This window comes from Thunnus albacares, chromosome 5 (assembly GCF_914725855.1).
Source record: "Thunnus albacares chromosome 5, fThuAlb1.1, whole genome shotgun sequence".
In the NCBI taxonomy this organism is placed as follows: Eukaryota; Metazoa; Chordata; class Actinopteri; order Scombriformes; family Scombridae; genus Thunnus; species Thunnus albacares.
The window spans coordinates 1,010,525-1,034,743 of NC_058110.1; the positions used below are offsets into that span (position 1 = coordinate 1,010,525).

Genomic DNA, 24,219 nt, shown 5'->3' on the forward strand with positions numbered 1-24,219 from the left:
GGACAGGCGTTGTATGAATCATGATAGACAGTAGTAACGCAGTCCACCTGTCAGAATCTGTTACATCATGACTCTGCTTGTGTGATATTGCTTAAGAGTAACATGTATAATGATAATTATGATACATGTGAATTACGTAATGTCTTCATCCACTATAGGTCAGTTCACCTGTCAGCTGCTTGTTGGCCAGGTGCAGAATCACTACGTTTCCTGGAAGCTCTCCACGGCCCTGGCGAGGTCGTCTTCTTACATTTCAGGGTATATTTGGAGGGAGACTCGTTCGTGGCATGTCAGCTATCTCTGTGGTTGATGATGCAGTTATTGTGCGGTTGAGGTTGACGAAGTACTCTGCCAAATTATCAACTGCGTCCCATCCAGGAAATCCTCTTGCATCACATCAGCTATCAGCTGAAAAATGAACAACCACTTACATATATGATAGAATATACTGTATTGCCCCCTTGGAGAATTTTGTCTTGGGCTCAGTGTCGCTGCATTTAACAAATATTCTGCATTTTACATACAGAGTACATAGACATGTGACACAGTCAACCACATACTAGCATTCATATTTACATAAACTCAGGTCGCAAGCGGAGCCGAGCCACCGAATGAAAAGTCATCAGTCACATTACCAGAGCTGATGTGCTGAGGAATTGTCAGCACATCAGCTCAGATTTACTGCACAATAGTTGACGTTTCATATGATGCTCACTGTGTAGATTATTCACTGCATAATCACCGATCTACAGATGCCTATCTGTATTTTTTTTTTTTTTTGTCTAGCTGTCAACATCTCCACATTTTTATTTATTTTTGAGACATCGAGTGTACAAACCTATTGATGAGGAGGTTCACACAGTGCGACACCTGCTGGTCATTTTTTGTAACTACTTTTGGTGTGTTTGCTGTTGGTTTTACACCACTGATCTTTCTAATTATGGAATTATTGACTTTACTGACCACAGTACGTCCTGAGGAAAACTAAAGTGTTTTCATTGACAGACATAATGCCTTGTGGTCACTCAGCTGCACATGAACACGTAATACAATAAAACACTGTTGCATTACTTTATGCACCAACAGAACATTTGAAAATGAACGACAGCTTGTTTATTTGATATGAAAACATTTTCATTGTCATTGTAGGTCATAAAACAAAATTATGTGCAGCACTTCTCAGTAAGAGCGTAATAATAAATTATTATTTAATTATAATCATCATAGCTGTCAGGAGCTAGGGGCCCATCCAACAATTAAAATGAAACATTGAGTGATAAATTTGTTTTGTCAGTAAGAACGGAAAACAACAAATCGAGCTGAATTTGTGTTTATTGCCCAAAGGAAAAAAACAACTTCTTTCTGGTTTCTGCCAGTGTTGTTGTATTGAAGAAACAGTTCAAATGTACCTTGGTCATGGGGGACTTTAAGTGAAAGGAATAATATGACAATGTAAAAATACTCCATAAGAAGTAAAAGTCCTGCATTCAAATCCTACATGAAAGCAGTCAAGTGTTGTTGTAAAAGTCTTGAATTTTATTTATTTTATCATTAATCATTTTATTGTTAATTGAGGATGGAGTCTATAATAAACTGCCTGCCTTCCTGGAGTTTTCAGTCTCCTCTTTGACCTCAGCATTTCACCTTTTCATTCATTCATTCATTGGCCGACATCTAACACAAGGATGACTGTTGTTTTCACCTGTGGGAACAAAGTTTTCATTTTTTTAATCTTCCGCAGGTCTGATGGTTTTGTAGATGCGCTGGAAACCCAAACGGACCCGTCCAGTTTAGTTCCATAGATTATTTTTTGGAGCTTTTTGTTGTTAAATGGTAAAATGTTTCGCTCCACAACAAACAGCAGGCGGACTGTCCTGTACACAGACTCCCTAACTTGACAGAGAATTCAAAGGCTTCGTGTTGACTTCCTACCCAAACCCCACGTGACTACCTGCACCAATGAGAGGGCAGACAGATTACGCTCATCCAATCAGCAGCCGCTAAAGTCTACTCTGCTGCAGGATCCTTCCCACCAATGTAGTTTCTGCTATTTTGGCGGCTGTGCGGAAAACATGGCGGAAATTTTAAAAGGTAACTCATGAAGGACGATAATTGATTTTATATTCCATTGTACAGTTATCCACTCTTGTTGTGTGGTTTAGTGTAAATGTAAACCCTTTAAAGACACGGAACGTGCACTCTTTCCTCATTGAGTTGACGTGACGTTGTGCGTTAACCTAACGTTGTATCACGGAGACTCTGGGAAGTTAGTGGTCTAACGTTACAGTGCTCGTGCAGCTCAATGCGGCCTCTGTCTCAGCGTATGAACTCAGAGTTACCGTCATTAAGTTCAGAAATGTGTTATTTATTTTAGGAACCATTAACTGAAGAGTTTGTTGTGCTATTTGTGCAGTTTGCGTTGTGTGAGCAGTCTGCTGCGGTTTAGCGGGCAAAACTACTCTGCAAGCTTCACGCGCCATGCCGCGCCACGTAAATGTCCCTAATGGCATTAAATGTGTTTCCTGATTAATGTTTGGTGTTTCCATGATGAGTATGTGTCTAATCCCATACAACCGCTATCAGGACAACTTGTCAGTCACCTTCTTTTAAAACATAATGCAAAGTAACGCGCTGTGTCACTGCCGTCCTCCGCCGCCGTGTTTGGCGGTAGAAAGCGAAAGAGTTATCAAATAAAAAGTAGATTTTATTGAGATAAAAAGCTCCACATGGCGGTGCATGTATGCCGTATTTACCCATGCATCCAGACAGTTTCAGTACCTATTGAAATAGCGGTATGTTGCTTTGCACTTTGAGCAGTGAGCCGTGGCGGTTTGTGTCGGCTGACTTTTGAAGGGAGTTTGGTGAAGCGTCAGTTCATGTAACAGTAGTTAAAGGGAGATGCTGTGTCAGATTGCAGTGTGCCCTGTAAGCTGTCCTGGGATGATCTTGAAGCCCTGTGTCGCAGAGAGAGGCTGCATTGTAAACAGCTGGGGGTCAGCAGAGCCAACGTCAACGAGTACGAGGTGGAGTTCCTCTGTGACTACAAGAAGACCAAGGTGAGGTTTCACTATTATCACACGACTGTTAACTGACAGCTCGCTTCAGACTGTTACAGAGTGCGTCACATGGCCATCACACTGCACAGCGATGCGACAGTTTAGTGCCAAATCCTCGTTATTACAGCAAGTAAAACAATCAGCATCATAAATGACAGAGTCAAAAATAATCCGACACTGATTACAAATTAAAAAGCAGAAGTTTTGCTTTGATTATTGCAAAACTTTTATATTAGATTCCAACACATTAAACAAGTGTTTTTCTAAATTAAAAAAAATAATAATCTCATTTTGACATGTAGTGTCAGACATCTATTAAAGATCAATCTAAATATAATACAAGTATTATTGTACCAGAAGTCTCGGTGAGGCCTGACGGTGATGATGCTGAGTGTGACCGCCATGTTCGACGCAGTCTGTTTGAAATGACATGTTATTGTTATTATAGTAAAAGAAAATGTAATTAACATCATCAGCCAGACAGGATTTAAAAGATCAACCACAACAGATACTATCTATATACTACACCTCCTGAACCAGGAAGTCTTGATCCTGAACGTCACAGTGTGACAGTCTGATGTCACATCCAGGCTGGGGGAGGTGTGACTGGTCTGACTGGAAACCAGAGCATGGATGTGACTGTACACAGACAAACACTGTTATGACCACAAAAAAACAGAGTATGTTTGTTTGAAATACTGATGTAATACTGTTTCTGTAACACAATCATTTAATATTGTTCCACATAATCAGGTCGAGTGATTAATGAATTAATTAATGAATTAATTAATGAATATACTGTCAGATATTCAGTGACATCAGTTCCTTAATATTTCTGGTTTAATCAGACCGTTCTTATATTTGCCATTTTGAGTGCATTAGTGCGTTCACACTGACAAGTCTGGCAAATGTAGGGCACTATGAGTCCCCGGATGGTGGACTCATAACGCTGGACACTCGTCACCCTCAGTGGTCACCATCATGGCTGCGTAGCGGAAGGGAAGAGACCATCGACCAAGCGTAGATTTTAAAACTAAAAGCTGTTGGAAGCTTCGCTGTAGGATTGTTAATGTGTCACTTTATTAAGCTTTAAAGTAAATAGATGACCAATATGTGTTCAGTTTATCCAAATAAATCTGTTGTGACGTTTTCGGAGATGTGAGGAGCCGCTGGCCCGGTGAGACCAGCCAGAGGGAGAAAATGATCTGATGAACTGATCTGTGGGTATTTACTGCTGGCTCTAATGTCTTTGTAGGGTTTTGATATGATGTAATTCCTTTTGGGAGACAAATGTTGGTCTCACAGATGAAATCTAGCGATTGTAGCATCAGTTTGTCTGATTCTGAAAGTTTATTTTCTTCATAGACAACGTTACAACTCACCGCTACGGCTCGAATCAACATGAAACTCTACCGGTTAAATCATCTGTACAACAGATGAACAACTGTGTTCATTAATAACATGTTGAAGGTAAAAGACTGTGGACCTAAAACTTTCAGGGTAGATTTTAACTGTGACTCCTAAAGTACATTTCAGTAAGAAACAGCCAGTTAACGAGCTTAAAATGAATTCACGTGTGCTGCGAGCGTGAACTAAAGAGTGAATCTGTTCACTTTCAATTTACAACTTCAGCGACAAAGAACTTTGCATTAATTTCTCTCCGATTCGCGTCCAGGGCTTCTTCTCCATAGCAACGGCAGCGGAGGCTCCTGGGTGTTGTTGTTTTCTATGCTGTCTGCTAAAATCACAGATAAAATGTGATCTCTCAGAAACTAAGTGTGAATAATGTAAACTTGTGGTCAGAATATAAATCTGTAGGACTGTTAGATTATCCAGGAGAGCCTCGAGTCTCTATGTTCAGTAACATTCAGGTGATTGTTGATTACAGAACGGGCCCAGACCCAGTGACCCCTCTCACATCACAACTCAACAACAATCGTCAGACTCACGACACAAAGAAATGATCCAAGTTGATTTAGGAGAAGCAGATGTTGTTTTTTTAATTCTTTGCCTGCTTTACTCACAACTCCACCACCAACAGGGAGGTCAGAGGTCTGGGTGTGTTTTTGGGGGGATTGTTGGATGTAACAGGACACACATTTCTCTGTTTTCTATTTCTCTGTTTAGCATCTTCAGGTTAGACTAACCCATTGTTGCTAACTTTGGAGCTAACCGCCTTCACTTTTCCAGAACTTAGCAGAATAACAGACGAGACTTTTCTTGGTCTTGAGAAGCTGCAGCGTTTATTAACTGACACACTGACAACTTCCTGCTGCTCCGCTCGCATTCACCGTCATCCATGGTCACTTCTCTGTCGCTCGCTCTTTCCCACCCGCTATGCAAACATATTACGCAATGTCGAGAGAGAGAGAGAGAAGCAGTGATTGAGCGAGCGAGAGAGAGATTTGGTGTGAATACGGCCTTACTGCTGACCTTCTCCTCTGCTCTGCTCACATTCACCGTCACTTTTCTGACGCTCGCTCACTCGCCGGTACTGCCTTATTCCTTAAAAGGAGTTTCCATGGCAACGACACAGACGTTATCTCATGTTTCGAAACAGCGCTCCCAAATGTTACTGATTTCTGAATGAATGGATATTTGACGTTATTTTTGTCATTTAAAAACATGTTTTTTGTACTGTTACCGGGGAAACACTGTTATCAGATTTCACACAGACTTAATACGACTTTTCTCATGTAGAACACCTGGAAACAGACGCTGAGGTGGAGAACTGGTGGCATTTCACTTTGAGTTATAAACGTAACCACACATGCTGCTGTAGTATCAACTCTCCTATAGTTCCTGTTGCTCAGTGCAGATTAATTCGTGCTTCATCTTGAGGTTTTTCTAAAGGAAACTGAACTGATGAACATGTCCGGGGTAGAAACTCTCAACAGGCACACACAGATAAGTTCAGATAAGACTGGGTGAGGCTTCACCCTAACAGACTGTCTGACAGGCAGAGCTGCAACTGTTTGGAGTACAATAACAACACAACAACACAACAACAACACAACAACAACACAACAACAACACAACAACACATAAAATGACTTAAACTGAATTCATTAGAGGATCAAACAAGTACAAGTCGTTTGTATCAGTGTAATATTCTTTAATAATAAGGCTGACGTGCAGGAACACTTCAGACATGATAAAAGATGGATGTTTGTTTCTTCTACCTTTGCCTCCCCGCCAACAGGACCCCCCCGCCCCTCTTGAAAGCAACCAATAAAAACAAATATAACTGATACTTGCAGGATAGCGGGAGTGCACCGATACACCGATACCAATAACTGCTTAATTGTACGCTGCTATGACAACACTGTTGACGCCAAGTATGCGTGACACGGCCGCCTAGCGACTAGAGACGCCCCTCAAAACTGCAACAGTTTCTAAAAGTTTAAGAAGCTGCAGTATATTTACATTTTGGTGTAACTTCGGTGGTCGTCCTGCTGGTTTTTGACTGACATCAGCAGGAATATTGATTAGTTATTGACGTTTCCAGTGAGACATTACTGAGTTTATACTGTGACTCTGCCGTCGTAAACGTTACTGTTGTTGCTCTACACAGAACACCAGAGCTGACATCATCATGACAGAAGTCACTGCTACCAGTCAGCAGGTGAGCGAACCGCTAAACGGTGGCGTTTACCTGCAGCCCAGCTGTCAGTTTAACATGATGTGCATTAAAACCGCCGTAGATTTCATAAAACACGCTACCAAGAATCAAACCTGCGCGCTAACCGGTGAGCTGGCGACGTCATGATGCTCGACGTTTACCGTTAAAAACAAAGAGTTTGGTCTCCTGATGTGAACCATGCAGAGCTGACGTCCTCGTCTTAGGGTCATTGTCTCCAGCAGATTTAAGATGTAATACGAGGTACTCGCTGGTCGGTGCTGTTAGCCGTCAGCTTCCTGCGAGCAGACTGCGCTCCGTCAAGGAGCTGGACTGATTCGTTGTGCGCTGTGGCCCAATATCTATCTAACTATCTCTGTAGAGTCAGACTGTGGAGACATTTTAATCATTCACGATCTAACATCATCAGATCACACACCCCTAATAGTAGGAGTATCAATAAAACCCTAACGATAGGGCGCCCATCCCTACCTACAACACTAGTAGTTTCTGGGGGTCTGGGGGTCCACCCCCCCCTGAAAGAAGTCCTAGGGGAAACACTGTAAGGGATCAGAAAGAATCCAATCTTCCGCTCATATTGAAGTTGTTGTGTGTTTCAGGAGGAGGAATTCTACCTGGTCAAATGGAGGGGCTTCCCAGAGTCAGACAACACCTGGGAACCCAGGAGGAACCTCAAATGCCCCAAACTGATGAAGCAGTTCCACATGGATCTGGAAAAGGAGCTGAGGCGCCACAAGAGACGCAGCATCCCTAAAAAGCTGGACAAGGAAGTGTCGTTCTTCCTGATTCAGAAAGCCAAACTCCGTCTGAGTCTGCAGCGCTGGGAGGCCCATTTAAACTACACTCGCAACCACCCCGGTCGCATCTTTGTCCAGAACGACGTGGACCTTGAGGGCCCACCGAAAAACTTCACCTACATCAACAATTACAAAGTGGGCCAGGGCATCGTATTAGATGAGATGGCGGTGGGTTGTGAGTGTAAGAACTGTTTTGAGGAGCCAGTGAACGGCTGCTGCCCCGGGGCCTCTCTGCACCGCATGGCCTACAACGACCGGGGCCAGGTCCGGATCCGACCGGGACAGCCCATATATGAGTGTAACTCCCAGTGCAGCTGTGACCCCGACTGTCCCAACAGAGTGGTGCAGAAAGGCATCCAGTTCGACCTGTGCATCTTTAAGACAGAGAACGGCCGGGGATGGGGCGTCCGCACGCTGCAGCATATCAAGAAGAACACATTCGTCATGGAGTACGTGGGCGAGGTAAGACCAGCCGGCACTAGTTAGACCTCGACCAGTACCAGGCTTTTGGGACTGATATGATACTAGGAAGTAAAGACATTATGGAATCGATATAACAGCTGATAATCTGATACATACAGAATATAAACAAACATTTCTCTGTAATGATATCATGTTTTATTATTTATATCATATTACAGTTTAACTGTAAACTTTATTATATAAAATGACCTCACGGCACTGAAACAGTAAACTTCACTGAGAATTAATGATTATAAATAACTATAAATAAAAAACACTCAACACATATAAAAACATGTACATATATATTACATTTGAATTAAGCAAAAGGATCAAATAAACATAAAATACTGACTTTACAACTTTAAAAAACTGAAGAAGTATCACGGTGCATATCAGGCGACGTTGATACTGATATCTGTGATCAGCTGATATCGGCCGATAATATCGGCTGACCGATATATCAATCGGGCTCTAGTACAAATCATCAAAGTCATCAAATGTTTGATAAATTCACTCATTCATACAGGTTGATACCGAGCCCTTAACTGAAAGTACACCACCAGTTTTCAGTGATGTAATAAACCAACATGGAGAACAGCAGCGACGCAGACTTACTGACGGTGTTTCTGCTCCGAGCTCTGACGCTCTGACGCTCTCAGCTCCGCTGTTAAATGCAGCGCAGCTGATTAAACTCCTGTTTAAACAGACGTGTACCAGCGTCTCTGCGTCTCTGCGTCTCCTCCTCTACCGTCCAGTTGACTCTCCGGCCAGCAGCGCCGACAGCAGCAGGTGTCGTAGAAGTTTCCCCTTCGCGTGAACGTGCACACGCTACAAGCTACTCCTGATCTCCGCTTCAGTTTAAATATGTTAACTGAAAACAGTCGTATTATCTTCAGTTGACCGCAGGATAAATGAAAGAATAGTAAAGCTAAGTGAGATGGTTTCATTTCACTTAGTTTTGTTTTGCAAGTTTCATGAAATTCAAATCTCCTCTCAAGCTTTATTAAACAATTCAAGATGGACACAAACAAAATGTCTTTGCTGACACATCTGGATCCTATCGGTCACTCGTGGCAACAGAGGAGAGACTTTGTTGTTAGTTTTCTACCAAAATCTGACTCATGATGTCACTCGGTTGGTGTATCCGGCAGGAGAGACGCTCCGCGGTGCGTTTTATAACTGAACTGAAACCAGGATGCAAACTTTTTATTTCTGACGTTTTCACATCACAAACGATGAACAACAGCATTAAAACATGAGACTCCTGTAGCCGTTATATCAGGTATCACAGACGATAATCAGTCCAGTCTGTTCTCTCTCAGGCTGCATCACTGACAGACTTTTAAACTTATTTTACTGTTGAAGTCTTAACGACCATCACCAGCTCCGCTCACTGCAGCTGTCAGCCTCGTCGGGATGTTAACAATGTTGAGTACGAGCTTTAAGGCTCAATCATCCTGCTGATGGAGATAAAATGTTCATTAAATCTATCACTGAAGTGATTATTGATTAATCTGATAGTCGAATGACAAAACACGGATCTGCAACTATTCTGTTCAGTCATTTTAGAGCAAAAATGTTGATTCCAGCTTCTGAAATGAGAGAAATATTATTTTAATAACAAAGTGATGTAATCTGCACAGACAGCTGTTTACTGTTCATGATGAAGGCCTGCGAGGGCGCTGATGTCACAATGTATCGACGGTGTCGACACTGATTGATCAGTCTGTCTGTCTGAGCTCGCCTGCAGACAGGAAGGCTGCACAATCAGAGAAATCAGTCAATCAATATATTGATTCATGCATCATCATCATCATCATCATCATCACGTATTTATAAATGCTAACGCTGCATTTACTGGTTCAGTAAATTTGTGCCGTCAATCAGCTGGTGAAGCAGTTTGTGCGGCTGACAGAGACGCTGAACGCAGGTCGGATATCATCATCATCATCATCATCATCATCATCATCATCATCATCATCATCACTGCATGATGATGATGATCTTTCCTCCTCTTCCTCACTCAACAAAAGAAGAGGAGAGTGTTATATCCTGACCTGCGTTCAGATTCTCTGTGAAATTCTTTTGAAAATTTGTGTTTCTGTCACAAATTTGTTTCACCGTCAGTTTGAACAGTTTTGATGCGAAGTGTTCATCATGTCGTTTCTTCATCATGTCGTTTCTTCATCATGTCGTTTCTTCATCATGTCGTTTCTTCATCATGTCGTTTCTTCATCATGTCGTTTCTTCATCATGTCCCCAGAGTGTAAAGGCCTTCACAGTAAATTAAACATCACTGTTGAGGACGTTTGCTTGGACAAAAAGACATTTGATGATGTCAACTTGAGCTCTAGGAACATTTCTAATAATAATAATTCTTAGTTGCAGCTCTTATCAATCTAATTACATTATCTAGTTTGTCGGTCATGACTGATATGACGTGGAGCCTTATCATCTTACTTTGATCTTCCTGTTTTAGCAAACAAAAACCCCAAAAGTGTTTTAATGAATGAATATGTGAGATAGATATTAGTCATAATTCACAATTGTCTGTATTGTTCAATACAAATAATCAGTGTTTGGTTCATTTCATGAGATAATGTTTCAGCTGAAATGGATGTTTTGTTTGAAGTTAGATGATGTTGTGTAGGGAGATCAATGATAAATCACTTGCTGTTAATAATTTAACCACTAACATATTAACTGATAATACAGAAGATGAGAGACGAGCAGTGTAACTGTCAGGAAATGCTCTGTGGATTAACTGCAGTATGCGGTTGGGCCACCAGGTGGAGCCTCGTTCATCAAGGTGGTTACAGGAGTGTTTGGTTCAGCGACGCACAAACTGTAAAACAAACAAGGAAGAAAAAAGTCACAGTGTTCCTCGATCTGAAATTCCACGGAGTCGATGTTTGGCTGATGTCCAGTTTAGCTATCTGAGGCTAACGCTAACGCTAAACTAGCATCTTGAACAGAAGCAGCTGCTCGCTTAATGCAGGCTGCGAGCTGAGTGTCGGACGGCAGAGAGCAGCGCTACGATGCTAACATCCAGGACTAGCAGGACGCTAATCACATGTTTCCAACCACATCAACATGTTAGTGATGAACTATATAAACGACACTCTGCTCTGAGTGTAAATGCATTTTAGTGGTGGCAGTAAGTTGGAGCGACAGTATTCCAACAGCTGGATTAACATCACTCCACCATGTAGATCAGGACTGACAGTTATTTCATATAAAACCAGTCAGACTGAAGTCCGTCTCTGGGTAACCTGTTTATTTATATGATAATGTTACGGCTTATTTACTATTGAAGGTTCCAGCAATTTTGATTAAATTTATGAATTGATTGATTTTATTTATTTACTTGTTTGATATGTTGAACCGATCTGTATGAAGAGTCCTGGTTGTTCCAAACTTCTTCCCTTTAAGTATTATGGAGGCGGCTGAGTGGAGCTGAACCTTCAATGCAGCAGAAATGTTTGTAGTCTTCATCAGATATGTACCTCGACTCAACCCCGTCTCTGAGCTCTGCGGACACTTCCTTCCACGTCATGACTTGGTTTCTGCTCTGATATGTATCGTCAGCTGTGAGACGTGTGTAGCAGGTGTTTTCCTTTCCAAATCTGTCCAATCAATTGGATTTAACACAGGTGGACACCAGTCAAGGTGTAGAAACATCTGAAAGATGATCATTTATATTATTATTGTTATAGTAAATGTGATATTTCAGTTTTCTAAAATCCTGTTGTTTGCGTCGTCGTTATGGGGTAATTGAGTGTAGATTGATGAGAGAAAAATGAATTTAAATGATTTTAGTAAAAGGCTGCAACATAACAAAATGTGAAACAAGTGAAAGAGACTGAATACACTTTAAATGATGAGATTAATATTAGAAACACCCTTTTAATGTAATTTGATCCAATATGTTCAAAATTACACTGTCAACAAGAAGTGAACCCAGTGACTTAAAGTAAGTTTTAAAGGATTAATTCTAGTTTTCTAGTCACTTAACGTCCATGTTTGGGTTTAATAACACTGATACTGTTACTACACATCAGGTTTCAGTTGTTGTGTTGAATCCAAAATGACAAAATATGAAAATATATGAACATTTTCAGTACTTTCCTGTTTGAACTGTTTCCTTCAGATCATCACGACAGATGAAGCAGAGAGGAGGGGCCACGTCTACGACCGCCAAGGCTCCACGTACCTGTTTGATCTGGACTATGTGGAGGACGTGTACACGGTGGATGCAGCACATCAAGGCAACATCTCTCACTTTGTCAACCACAGTGTGAGTGTTGTTAAACTGTGTAGAGACCTGCAGGAGGTTGAAGGGTCGCAGCGCCGTGTCCCGACACCGGGGTCGTGTTCGAAACCACAGACTAACGTACTATTCATACTAAGTGTGTTCCAACTGCATAGTTTGTGGATTTTGTGTATGTGAGAAATACCCGGATGTATTCTACATTAGCAAGAATTTCTGAGTATGTGGCGTGAGCTTACTGGAGGTACTCAACTGCCCCACAATGCATTGCGTCTCTTCAGACTACGCAACGGAGGAGATGAGCCAGGCTAAAAGCTTCAAGGTGTAGTTTTGGTGTAATTGTAATAGGACTGTTAATATGCCACTTTATTAAGTTTTAATATTTTTTTCCTGAGGAGAGAAAGTAACCATTTAGATTCACAATATGGGGTCAAGTTATCCAAATAACGCCTGGTCAATAATGTGAGCCGCCGCTGGCCGGGACCAGCCGCTCATCTCAGCTGCTAGCAGCCCGACTCCTGAGATGATCAGACGGTCAACGTCCGTCGTCATCTTCAGGAGAACATGATCCATGAACTGATCGTTGCAGCTCTTTGTTACATGATATAAATCCTTTGGGAAGATAAATTGTAGCTGCCACATTAGTTTATCTGAATGTAAAGTGAAACAGAACAAAAAACAAACAAACAAAACAAACTCTCCGGGGAAAGAGAATTAATCTTTTAGTTTGTGAAATAATATTTTTAGACAGTTCTGATGGAGCTCAGGGAATTATCAGAAGGACGGCTGCTTGTATGAACCTTAATATTAGATCCTGACCGAACCTGTCGGTGTGTCTGGATATTTAAATAATCAATGAAGTTACACCGAGTTAACCCCGACTTTTGTGGGGGGGTTAATAGTCGGTAACCCTGGACCCCCACCTGAAATCATGTTCCCATGGTTACGTATCTGACTGTACTGAGATAAAATAATCTCAACTCAAAGCTCCACTAACAAGAGAGCTGCAGTAAATGATGTTATTCAGTCTGTAATGGACTGGAATAAAAATCCAAACTGTTATGTAGCTTAATAAAATAAAACGAAATGTAATATAGACTGATCTGTTCATTTTATTAATTTATATTTATTGAAATGTGGTGACAGTCTGTAGAGCCGCAGAGGCAGCGCTGCTGTTCTGTCCAGTAAAAACACGAAGCTTCACTTTACAGTCAAACTAATGTTGCAGCTGCAACTGTTAGATTTCATCTGTTGACCAACATTTATCTTCCAAAAGGAATTATATCATATATCTAAATGCTGCGGAGACATTAGAGCCAGCGGTGAATCACCAGAGAGCTGCACAGATCAGTTCATGGATCATGTTCTTCCCGGTGATGACGCAGGAGTTGGGCTGCGAACAGCTGAGATGACCGGCTGGTCCCGACCAGCGGCTCCTCACATCTCCAAAAACTGACCACACATTGTTAATCTATATGGTTACTTTCTCACCTGAAAAAACGAAAATTACAACAGCTTTTAACCTGCTTTAAAATCTCCGCTATTGCTGCCGGTTGGTGTGAAATGCATTCTGGGATATTTGGCTGCATACTTCAGTGTAAACAGTCTGCTAGTGAAGGCATACTTCATCGTTCATTCAGTACGCAGTATGCAGCACATACTGTTTGAGAATGTAGGAGGCAGTATGTTAGGATGTGATTTCAAACACACCTCAGAACTTGTCATCAACACCAGTTCTGGAGGAGCCCAGTTCCCCCGCAGGAAACATAATGTAACCACAGTCCCGGGTTCTGCTTTAGTTCCTGCTGTTGATCATGACTGGCCGGACAGATGTGATGTCACCATCACAACTAATGTTTTCTGATATGAGAGAAATAATCTGCAAATCTTGTTTGTTATAGTCATAACTGATAATGTTTTCCTGCTGCCTCTGTCTGGAGCAGGACAACCGATACCGCTAACGACACTAAAGCTTCTCATTTAACGCAGGTCTACAAGAAGTAACCACTGAATACACACAACGTTTAGTTTACTAAGAGACGGCCGATATGCAAAGAGAATCGATACTGGATCATTCAGATAAAAATCCTGATTGATGGGAAGATTGTTTATCTTTAATAATCTAGCTGTATGTACATCTGTAGAATAAATGTTCAGTGATCATGATGCAGTTTATTGAGTCAGACTGGTTCAACAGTTCCTCACACCTGGTTTTGCTCTTTTTGCAGTGTAACCCCAACCTGCAGGTATTCAACGTGTTCATCGACAACATTGACGAGAGGCTCCCGAGAATCGCTTTGTTTTCAACACGAGCCATCCAGGTGGGAGAGGAGCTCACCTTCGACTACAAGATGCAAAGTAAGTGACGTCTGACTCAGCAGATTTAAACCAGGACGTCCGCAGATCCCTCAAAAGGTCTTTAAAAGGTTTTAAATTAGGTTTTTAAGATTTAAGGCCAGAAAATGTCTTAAAAAGTATCAGTTTTAACTATGAAAGATCTTTGGAGATGATGTCTAGACTCATGGAAAATCCTGCTGAACTGCAGGATTAATGTTTTGCATTTAAACATCTGTCGGTCTTTGACGACGACGTCCTTCAGGAAAGAAGCTCTTTCATTCTTTTCCAGATTCTCAGCCCTGAAATTTAGATATTTTTCTTTCTTTTTTTTTCAGGTTTGGGGTCAATTCATGATTTAATCGATGTGTGTTTGCAGATTGAAACATGATTTTTTTTAAGTTGCAGGTCTTTGGTTGTGTTTTAGAACAATGTGAGAATTGAGCCCTTTTGTTGTAACGTCTGTCATCAGGTCAGGAAACATCTGTAGTTTCATCCCAAGAACCTCCATCAAGCCTTTCTCTCTGTAATCCACATACCTCTGCTTCCTCACAGACCTGGTTCCATTGTGGTCACCGGTTTATCAACAAGTTTTTCTTGGCGGCATGATGATCAAAATATCAGTTTTCAAAATATCAAGATTTGATTGTTGTTTTCTACATGTAAGCTGTCAGTCTTTAATCTTCTACCGATGTGTGACTGTAAGCTAAGTCCAGTGAAAACCACCAGACTGGTTTCACTGGTCTCTAGAGGGCTGTGGTTCTGAATCTGGGTAAATCTGCTAAATGCAGAACTACTTGAAGTGGATGCTTCGGTTTTTCTAGATCTGAGCAACCTTTAAGTCCTTCATATAAGGTGAGTCAGCAACAGTCCACTGCTGGATCCCTCGGTGTCCTGAACTGTGTTTGGCTGCTTCCACACAATCTAAACGGGTGTTTGGAGCTGCAGAGACATGAACCACACAGAACCACAGTGGGCCGCACAGGCTGCTGGACTGGACACATCAACAAAGCTAGACTCTTTCTAGAGTTTGTCCTGGTGGCCGCTGGCTGCTACCGAAGCCTTCTGTCTATGTTTTACATCTACATGTATATCATCCCGCTGCTCTTTGTTCATATGAATCTTTACTGATGAAGGTCTGAGGACCGAAGCGTCGTTAGTTTACTCTGCAGGGTCAATAGTCAGCTGAACGTTTAGAGGTTCAAACTGAGAATATGAGATGGAAAATAACTCGCCAACCTGACTTTTGTTTGTTTCCAGTTGATCCAGTCGACACAGAAAGCACCAAAATGGACTCCAGTTTCAGTTTAGCGGGACTCCCCAGCTCTCCGAAGAAGAGGATTCGAGTGGAGTGCCGGTGTGGATCAGACTCGTGTAGAAAATACCTGTTCTGACACGGTACCGCTGGTAACAGAACAGTCATCCGGGGAAAGATGTGGAAAATTGTACAGATTTTTATACAAATGTTTCTTTTTCTTGACTTCATGAAAGCTGAAGTCCAACATGTGAACATGACAAACTGCAACCTAACATACTCCGACAGAGTGCAGAGCCTCTTGGTTTCCCATCAACTGAACACTGCATCAGTGCTTTAAGATATCTTTCTCCGTCCCATTTTAAATTTCAGGATAGATGATAGCAGAGTGATCTAGCGTGTATATTAGCCCGTCCATACGGAGTGCAGCACATGAATGAACGGCCGTTTACTTCTTCATTGAGCCTTTACTGTCGCTGGTTATTTGCCCGAGACTTTTCCTGACATGTGGGTGATAATTGCAGTTTACTACAACTTGGGTCTTTGGTGTGTTTTGACTCGTCAGAGCGCTGTAGTGATGTCACTGCGGGTGGGAGACGATGTAATAAACTGGAAACTTATAACAACTGCACTGTGTTAATAATCTACATGAATCCAGGAGGCCACGTACGGATTAAACCAGGTAAACTAAATGTACAAGGTAGATATTCAGTGACGGTGTTCAGTGTGAGTTTGGTCTGATCCACCCGGCGGACGATGAGATGGATTCAGCTGCTGTCAGGTCCGTTATAAACTGTCATGAACTTTTTAAAAGTATTATTGGAGTCGTATTTTTACATGTTGCGGCAACTCTGAGGAACAGATCGTTATGTCGACGCCTGAGTGACAGAACGTGGACACTGATGGAAGAGTAATTCTCCAACAAATGATCACACAGTTGTCATGAAAGGTTTTGGGCAAACAGTCGGCACATTCGTAGAAAATAATAGAGATGAAAAGAAACTGTGTCAGTGAGCAGGCTTCCACTCTGGCCGTGTTCAGACCAAACCAGACGCTGCGGCGCACATCTGCAGGGGGGTGAGGTTGTTTATTTGTAATCACTGTGAACCAATCAGAAAATAACGTTTTATTCCTCTCATTCGATTCTCTCTCTCTCTCTCTCTCTCTCTCTCTCTCTCTTGTCTCTTTCCGTTAAATGACAGTTAAGTCTAACTTTACTTTTAAAGTTATCAAACAAAAGGGAACGTCCTCCCCTCGTCCTCATGGCAGCTCTGATCAGTCTGATCGCTGGCTGTGATGTCGGGTTGCGTTTTTCATTCTGGATCAGTTTTCTTGCCACAGGCCTCTGCAGCCCCGCTGCCCAAACGCACAACCCCCCCCCCCAGTCATCTGAATGGGGGCAGTGCTCTGAGTCAGCGGGGGAGCCAACGCAGAAGGCTCAGCAAAACAATGCAGGGTTGTCCCATTAACCCCCCCCCCCCACCCCCCCCCTCCAAAACAGACAAGCTGACGTTGACGCCCTCCTCACGCAGCGATTGGCCAGCTGTGTGGCGGTGAGGGAGGAGTCAGGAGTCAGTCTTCTCTCTCAAGCCTTATCATTCATAATGCAACTATTTATGTCACTCTTCATGTGAACAGCCGAGTGCAACACTATGACTGCTGGTGTCCCCCCCTGTCCCCCGCCCCCCTTTGAGTAAAGCTGTTTCTATAAACAGGGACAACACATCCTAACAACCAGTTCTGAACAACCATCAATGGACCCGAACCGTCTGAGAGCAAATATGATTCTGTTTCTCTCTAAACTGAGATTTTCTATGTTTTGTTGTTTATCGTTTGTATTTATTTGGACTTGAATTATAAAACACTAAAAAAAAGTAAACAAAAATAATAAATTGAGATTCTGTAGTTGTGAGGTTCATAGTGCTTTTATTTCTTTTACCTTCAGTCTCGTCACTCGTGTGGTCGTTGAGGTCTTAATATGAATCAGAACCGGTTTTTAAGATGTGTTGTCCAGAGTCCACACTGGACCTGCCATCACACCTTACTGCCTCCCTGATCTCTCTACATCAACTCTTGGTCTTCCTGTGTCCTCGTAGTCCTGACGACACTCTGAGTCTCTCCTCCAACAGTCATTGTGTGGCATTCACTTGATCACATGGAGACTGAAGTCTGTGAAGTGGACAGGTTGTCACTTTCTATTTGAAAGTCACAAAACTGGATACAGCCCCCGCCCCACCACCACCACCACCACCACCACTCCAACCACAGTCTGCCGTCAGAAGGGTTTCAGATGATCTGACAGGCACTTCAGGTCTTTAGTCTTCAAACACCTCTGACTTGTCAGTGTTGAGCTGTGACCGCCTTTCCACTCCTAATCAACATGTCATGCAGATCTACCAGAGATGTGGTTTCCATGCAGTCAGCTTGCACCTACAGACAAACTGTGCTGTGAGGAAGTGACTCGCTGGGTGTGTCTGTGTGCTCGGTGCTCCCGTTACCAGCCACAGAGCTGGAGGATCATCCGCACATTACAAAAAATAGTTTTCTGGACATGCTTCATACCTGGATACTACTTCAGTGTCATTGTGGGGGGAACTCTGTTTGGGTTAAAGGCTCAGTTCACCCAGATTACAACAAAAAAACTATTTCCCACTTACTTTCTACCAAAGAAATGGTTCCCATGAAAACTGACTCAACTTCTCAAGACTCAACTGATAAAACTCAAACTATCTGCATGGCCCAACACCAAGAGGGTAAGTGGATCTTTTTAGTTGTGATTATGGTGAACTGGCCCTTTAATGGTGATGTGAGTCGAGGGGGATCTATAATTACAATGTCTATCTACTTTGGGTCGCTCTAGTGATTGTATACAGTCTGTATTTTGTGGTCAAATAGCTGATTGTTTTACAGTGTGTATATTTAAATGTTTTAGTTATTAATGCTTGTTTTTTATCAGTGTGATTTTCTTATAGGTGAAGAACAAAAACAATGTAAATAAATGGTTATAAAGATAACAGACTACCTTTTTTCATTGTTGGAGTTTGTTTTGCTAAATTTTACAAGAAAGTGTTGAATGTCTTGTAGTCTTCACTCTGAGAGTATGAAACCCTCTGGACCACTAGATGGTGCTTTAGACCAGATGTAGCTTCACAGACACATTGAACAGGAAATGTTGGAGTTTCACTTCCTCCTGTTGTATCAACCAACACAGTGCAGCGCATGGTACACCCCGCATCCATCTGCTCGTTATCAGGACAAATACATGAAACGAGTGATGGAAAAATGTAAAAGTTTAGTCTTCAGGGAGGACTGGTCCTTCATACTGGCTGCACTGGTGAAACAAGTAGACAAAATCATGTAACTACAACTAAAGCATCACCAACACTGCTGAATGTGGGTCATGAGTTCCTCCTATTGTTACGTCCCCAGTCGAGGGGAAACCGCTCTTCCCAGTCCCAACAACCGTCAAAGGTCATTGTAGTGGTTTATTTTACAGAGTTGAGCTCAAAACAACAAACTAAAGTAAACTAAACCCTGAAAAAAGGGCTTCTCACTCCTACTAACTCTGACTGCTACTTACATTTGTGCAAATATTTACAACGTACAAGGATCTACCGTCTAACAGATGAACAGACCTGGCTGTACCGATCACATACATGTGACTAACACACACACTAAAGTTAGCAGGACGGGCGCCACCGTTGGAAATGGGAGAGAGAGAGAGAGAGAGAGGGGGGGGAGGGAGCCGGCATCAGCTGGAGTTTAAATCATCTGCCCCAGCCAATCAGCCATCAGCTATCCCGGCACCCGGGCCAATCAGGGAGCAGCACCTGCACGCAGTCAGAGTACACACTAGAGGGGTGAGAGAGAGAGAGAGAGAGAGAGAGAGAGAGAGGTTAATGTAGAAGCAGAAACACAGTAATGACTGAGGGTCATAACACTGTTGTGATGTCACATATCACGCTTGTATGTACACAAGTTAGACTGAGATTTAAGGTGAAACTTTATTCAGCAGATGAACTGAAAACAAACATCCAACGAAGGAACAAGAAGCAAAACATTTCTGAGTGAAGCTGATGTCGAGTCTCGTTCTCTGGTAAAAGATCTGATGCAGCAGCACGTTGAGGATCCTTCTTGCATAATATCTTCACATAATTATGAAATTATCCTGATTTATCCTGTAGTGATGTCATGTTTACTGCCAGAGTAAACATGACGGGAAGTGTTTAGATTTGATCTCCTGGTTTGAAGAACATGTTCCTTCATGTTTGATGTCTTTTAACTTTGATAGATGAACACTGTTGTGTAGAATGAACCAACAGTAATAAAACATCTTAACAGTAAAATACTCAGAGACCTCAGACTAAACTGATGAAAACGAGGTCTCGTTTCTTATCCTCTGAACCTGAACGCAGCGTTTGATTTGTCGGCCATGATATCCTAATCAATCATCTGGAGAAGAGCGTCGGTCTTTCTGTCTGTGTGTTAAACTGATTCAAAACATCAAAGGGAGAAAGTTTTATGTCAGCCTTGGAGATCTCGTGTCTGAGGAACATGACATCTGCCTTGGTCTTGATGTTGTCTTAAGATTCCAGTCCCACATTAATAAAGTGACAAAAATATAATTTTTCCACTTTAGAAACAAGTAGAACGACCTTTTATAAACCAAAAAGATGCTGACAAACTAATTCATGCCTTCATTTCTGGCCTCCCCCAAAAAGAACACTTCAGCTCAGTCAAAACTCTGCAGCTCGGCTATTAACCAGAACCACAGAACCACTTCCTGTAACATTTAGAACTGACTTTAAGGTCCTCCCAGTTACATACAAAGCCTGTAATGGCCTAGGACCAAGCTACATCGCTAACTCCCTTGTTAACCTTTTGTCTTTAAGAACACTGCGATCATCTGCTGCTGGTTTATTGGAGATTCCAGCAACAGAAAGAAAATTAGAGGACAGCTCGCCAAACATTTTTAAAATAAAGCTCCAAACTTATTTCCTCACTTTAGCTTTTAATTAGCTTTTCTCTCAGTCAGCTTCACAGTTCTTTTAAAACGTTGTATTTTACTTTATATATTCTTTGTATTATATGTTTATGTTTATGTATTATTCAGTATGTATTCTATTTTATGTGTCAGAGGGTTTTATGTTACACTGGTACTGAGGTCAGTGGTTGTGTGACTGTGGTGTGTTTTTTAACCCCACAGCACCACTAACGGTGTTTTTTTCTGGGGCAGCTTCGGGTTGAGCCCGACACAGATAAGACCCACAGTGAGGTTAAACCTGTGGGACGACGTTCTGGGGGAAGCTGAAAGAGGCTTATTTCAGTTAATCAAGACCGGAGGCAAGTCTGCGTCCGTTGGGCAGAGGGAGTTCATTATGAGACCTCGGCGCCGATTTACAGATTGTGTACAGACGGTGAAATACTTTAAGTTACACATTCTGTATATTGTATTTTCACTTTATTTTATTATTATTAAGTGGGTTTATCTTCTATCTTATGTCACATTAGTGTTGTCATGCAGGGTTTTTATACATGTTTTTATGTTCATGTGAAACACTTGTCATTTCTTTTGTTGGAACGGACTTTGAGCTGCATTTCTTGTGTGAAATGTGCTTTACAAATAAAGTTATCATGATTATTATTAATGTAAGGTAGGTTAGCTTGAAATGAGGGTTATGACATCACAGTCGGTCCTAACTAACACAGTCAGGCTGTGATTGGTCCCGTCAGCGCTGCTCTAAAGACTCCTCCAGTGAGGATGTAGGCCAGAGTGGTGATCAGTGTGTCCACCTCTTATTGGATTTGTGGAGGATCAGGACTTCTTGAGCTCTGAGTGAAGAGACACAGGTGAACAAGCCAGATGGTCTGAGTCTGGGTCAGATGACTGAACGATGTGCTGTCTGATGTTTGGACTGGTTCAAGTCTGTCTGAAAACAACACAGGCCCACATGTAAGAGTCTTTCTGCTGTGAGTGAGTCCATGTCGTACCAGAGACCAGGTGTTGGAAGTATGGTTGAAACATTTCTGCTTTTTGAACGTTTGAGGCATCCACAGGATACCATTTCATTTCTGTATGATATGAAAATCATAACTTTAACTTACTAAAGGCTGTCAGATCATAGAAAACACATTTTGGAACTTTCTGATTCAGTCACTTCACAGATTGTCCAGTTGTTTCCATTTCTACAGTTCATCACATCTGGCCTCTGTGACAGCGAGCTTTTCATCCCGTCTGTGTGTCGACATTCACAACAGATACACAAACTCTGTGTGGTCAGAAGACACTTGGTACAAACTAGTTCATTTCAAGTGTAACTGGCCGTGTTGTGAGTTATGTACATATTCACAGTTAGCATCAAGGCTACGTTCATCTTTGTCAATGTTACATTATTGTTCCACAGTATTGCAGCAGAAGTGCAGATTGATTCAAAACATCTGCACTGTGTTACCTCATAATAGTTCAATTCATGCAGACTTGAAGTTTACTGTGATAGTTTTCACAGCTGGATCCAGTCTTGATGGTGTACAAACTGAGAGGAATAGAAACCAATGTAAGTTAGCAGCTACATACATGGTTTTTAAACATCTGTAATGTAAAATACAGACGAACCACTGATGTGATCCTTTTAACAATAACAATTTGATCTGACTACAGTAGTTTCTGCTCCACCAGATTAGTGTGTCAAGTTTTGTAGCTTCACAGATCAGCATGTAGCTTTAACACGAAGCAGAAACATTTCAGTTTAAAGGAAATTAAATCTGTTTCTTTAAAATCATATTTCATTCCTGCTGATTAAATTTTGACTCAATATTATTCAGTCAGTTGCTGAATATTTCTGCATCAGTATTCATCAGGTGTTCAGCTCCTTCCAACATCCTAAATGGAAGAATTCATCCTGCAGGTCAGAATATTATCCACACGTCAACCTCATACACAAGATACTCTAATATCAGGACTGTAAGAATATCTGCTGTGTGTTGATTTTCTCTAATCTTTGATTTTTGCTGAAATATTGGATCATTTGAACATTTATTGAAATGAAAGCATGTGAGAAGTTTAGAGGGAAAAATCACTATTTGGTGGAGCTGTTAACAACTCATAGACATGTGAAATGTGACCCCGACTACACACTGCTTTTTGTAAGACATCAAAAGACAAAAAGGTTGGAAACCACTGGTTTCATCTTTAACAATGTGTTGTATTTTAAAAGCTTGTTATATTATCCATTGTGTCAAATCTTCATCTGAAAAGTAACTAAAACTGTCAAATAAATGTAGTGGAGTGGAAATATAAAGTAGCATCACATGGAAATACTCAAGTAAAGTACAAGTACCTCAAAACAAGTGCAGTACTTGAGTAAATGTACTGAACTGTAAATGTAATGAAAGAGGTCGAAGCGTCATTTTAAGAGCGTTCGCTGTAAATAGTTGGAGTGACAGTTGGTGTGAAAGCACCAACCAGAGTTGAAAGGTCTCATATTACTGTGAAAGCTGTGTGGATGTGCTGTGTGCGTTGCCAGGGTAACGGGGACGCTGTCTGTGGACGGAGATGTTGAGCTGGTCTGGAGACAGAACCGCTGTACAAATACAAGCACATGTATTTATATAGATAGATACCAGTACAGGTATCGACCCTTCCAGTTATTAAAGGGAACAGTGGTGCTGCCCCATCATCATCATCATCATCATCATCATCATCATTCAGCTTCCAAAACAGGACGTTACATCCATCTTCTGAGACATGGTTCTCCTGCACAGGATGCAAAATATGTTTGTGAAATCAATGTACCATCATCATCGTCGTCGTCGTCTAGGAGACCCTGCCATCGGTAGTCATAATAATGTCCTGATCTTTTCAAATGAAATTTATTTTCATTACAAAACTGACAACAGAAATCATAAATCGCCAGAGACATGCGTAATAGCTCAACCACTTTTTTAATAATACAGAACAAAGGGAAACCGCAGCGTCTGACTTGCCTCCGTGATGTTCGGTGGTCAGAAGAAATTCCTTTCACACCCTTCAAACCTTTTGGTATTTGGTGAATGATATTTGACTCCAGGATGCACAAAGATGAGATCGTAACGTTCTACTTTAATGTCAGAATGAAGCAGATTGTGGAGCGGTGACGGGCTGACACCCTCTTCCTTCCACAGACGTAGTGCACACACAGCGGAACAAAGACTGGTCCCACATTCACTTGTCAAATTGGTATCTGGCTCATTTCCAGCTGCTGGGGCCCAGTCACACCAGCATACATGACAGCAAATCATTTAGTACACATTAAAAACACGGGAATGGATTATTACAGTTACTAGATCCAATGGAGGCATTAAAGTTCATCTTTGGTGAACTCGTGTAAACAAGCAAGTTTACATCGTTGATCACTCTGCTGATT

At 41.7% G+C, this 24,219-nt stretch overlaps 1 protein-coding gene across 1 annotated transcript; it reads left to right on the forward strand.

Moving 5' to 3' along the window:
• The first annotated feature begins 1,985 nt into the window (after window positions 1-1,985).
• LOC122983157 (histone-lysine N-methyltransferase SUV39H1-like) lies at window positions 1,986-18,831 on the forward strand. The gene is made up of 6 exons (XM_044352947.1): window positions 1,986-2,091; window positions 2,911-3,056; window positions 7,296-7,955; window positions 12,109-12,255; window positions 14,457-14,586; window positions 15,823-18,831. Exons 1-6 carry the CDS (start codon window positions 2,073-2,075, stop codon window positions 15,954-15,956), a joined length of 1,236 nt encoding a protein of 411 aa, XP_044208882.1. The 5' UTR covers window positions 1,986-2,072; the 3' UTR covers window positions 15,957-18,831.
• The last annotated feature ends 5,388 nt before the right edge of the window (window positions 18,832-24,219 follow it).

Coding starts and splice junctions, on each gene's coding strand:
- LOC122983157 (XM_044352947.1), top strand. Junction 3,057..7,295: donor GTGACTACAAGAAGACCAAG/GTGAGGTTTCAC, acceptor TGTGTGTTTCAG/GAGGAGGAATTCTACCTGGT. Junction 14,587..15,822: donor CTTCGACTACAAGATGCAAA/GTAAGTGACGTC, acceptor GTTTGTTTCCAG/TTGATCCAGTCGACACAGAA.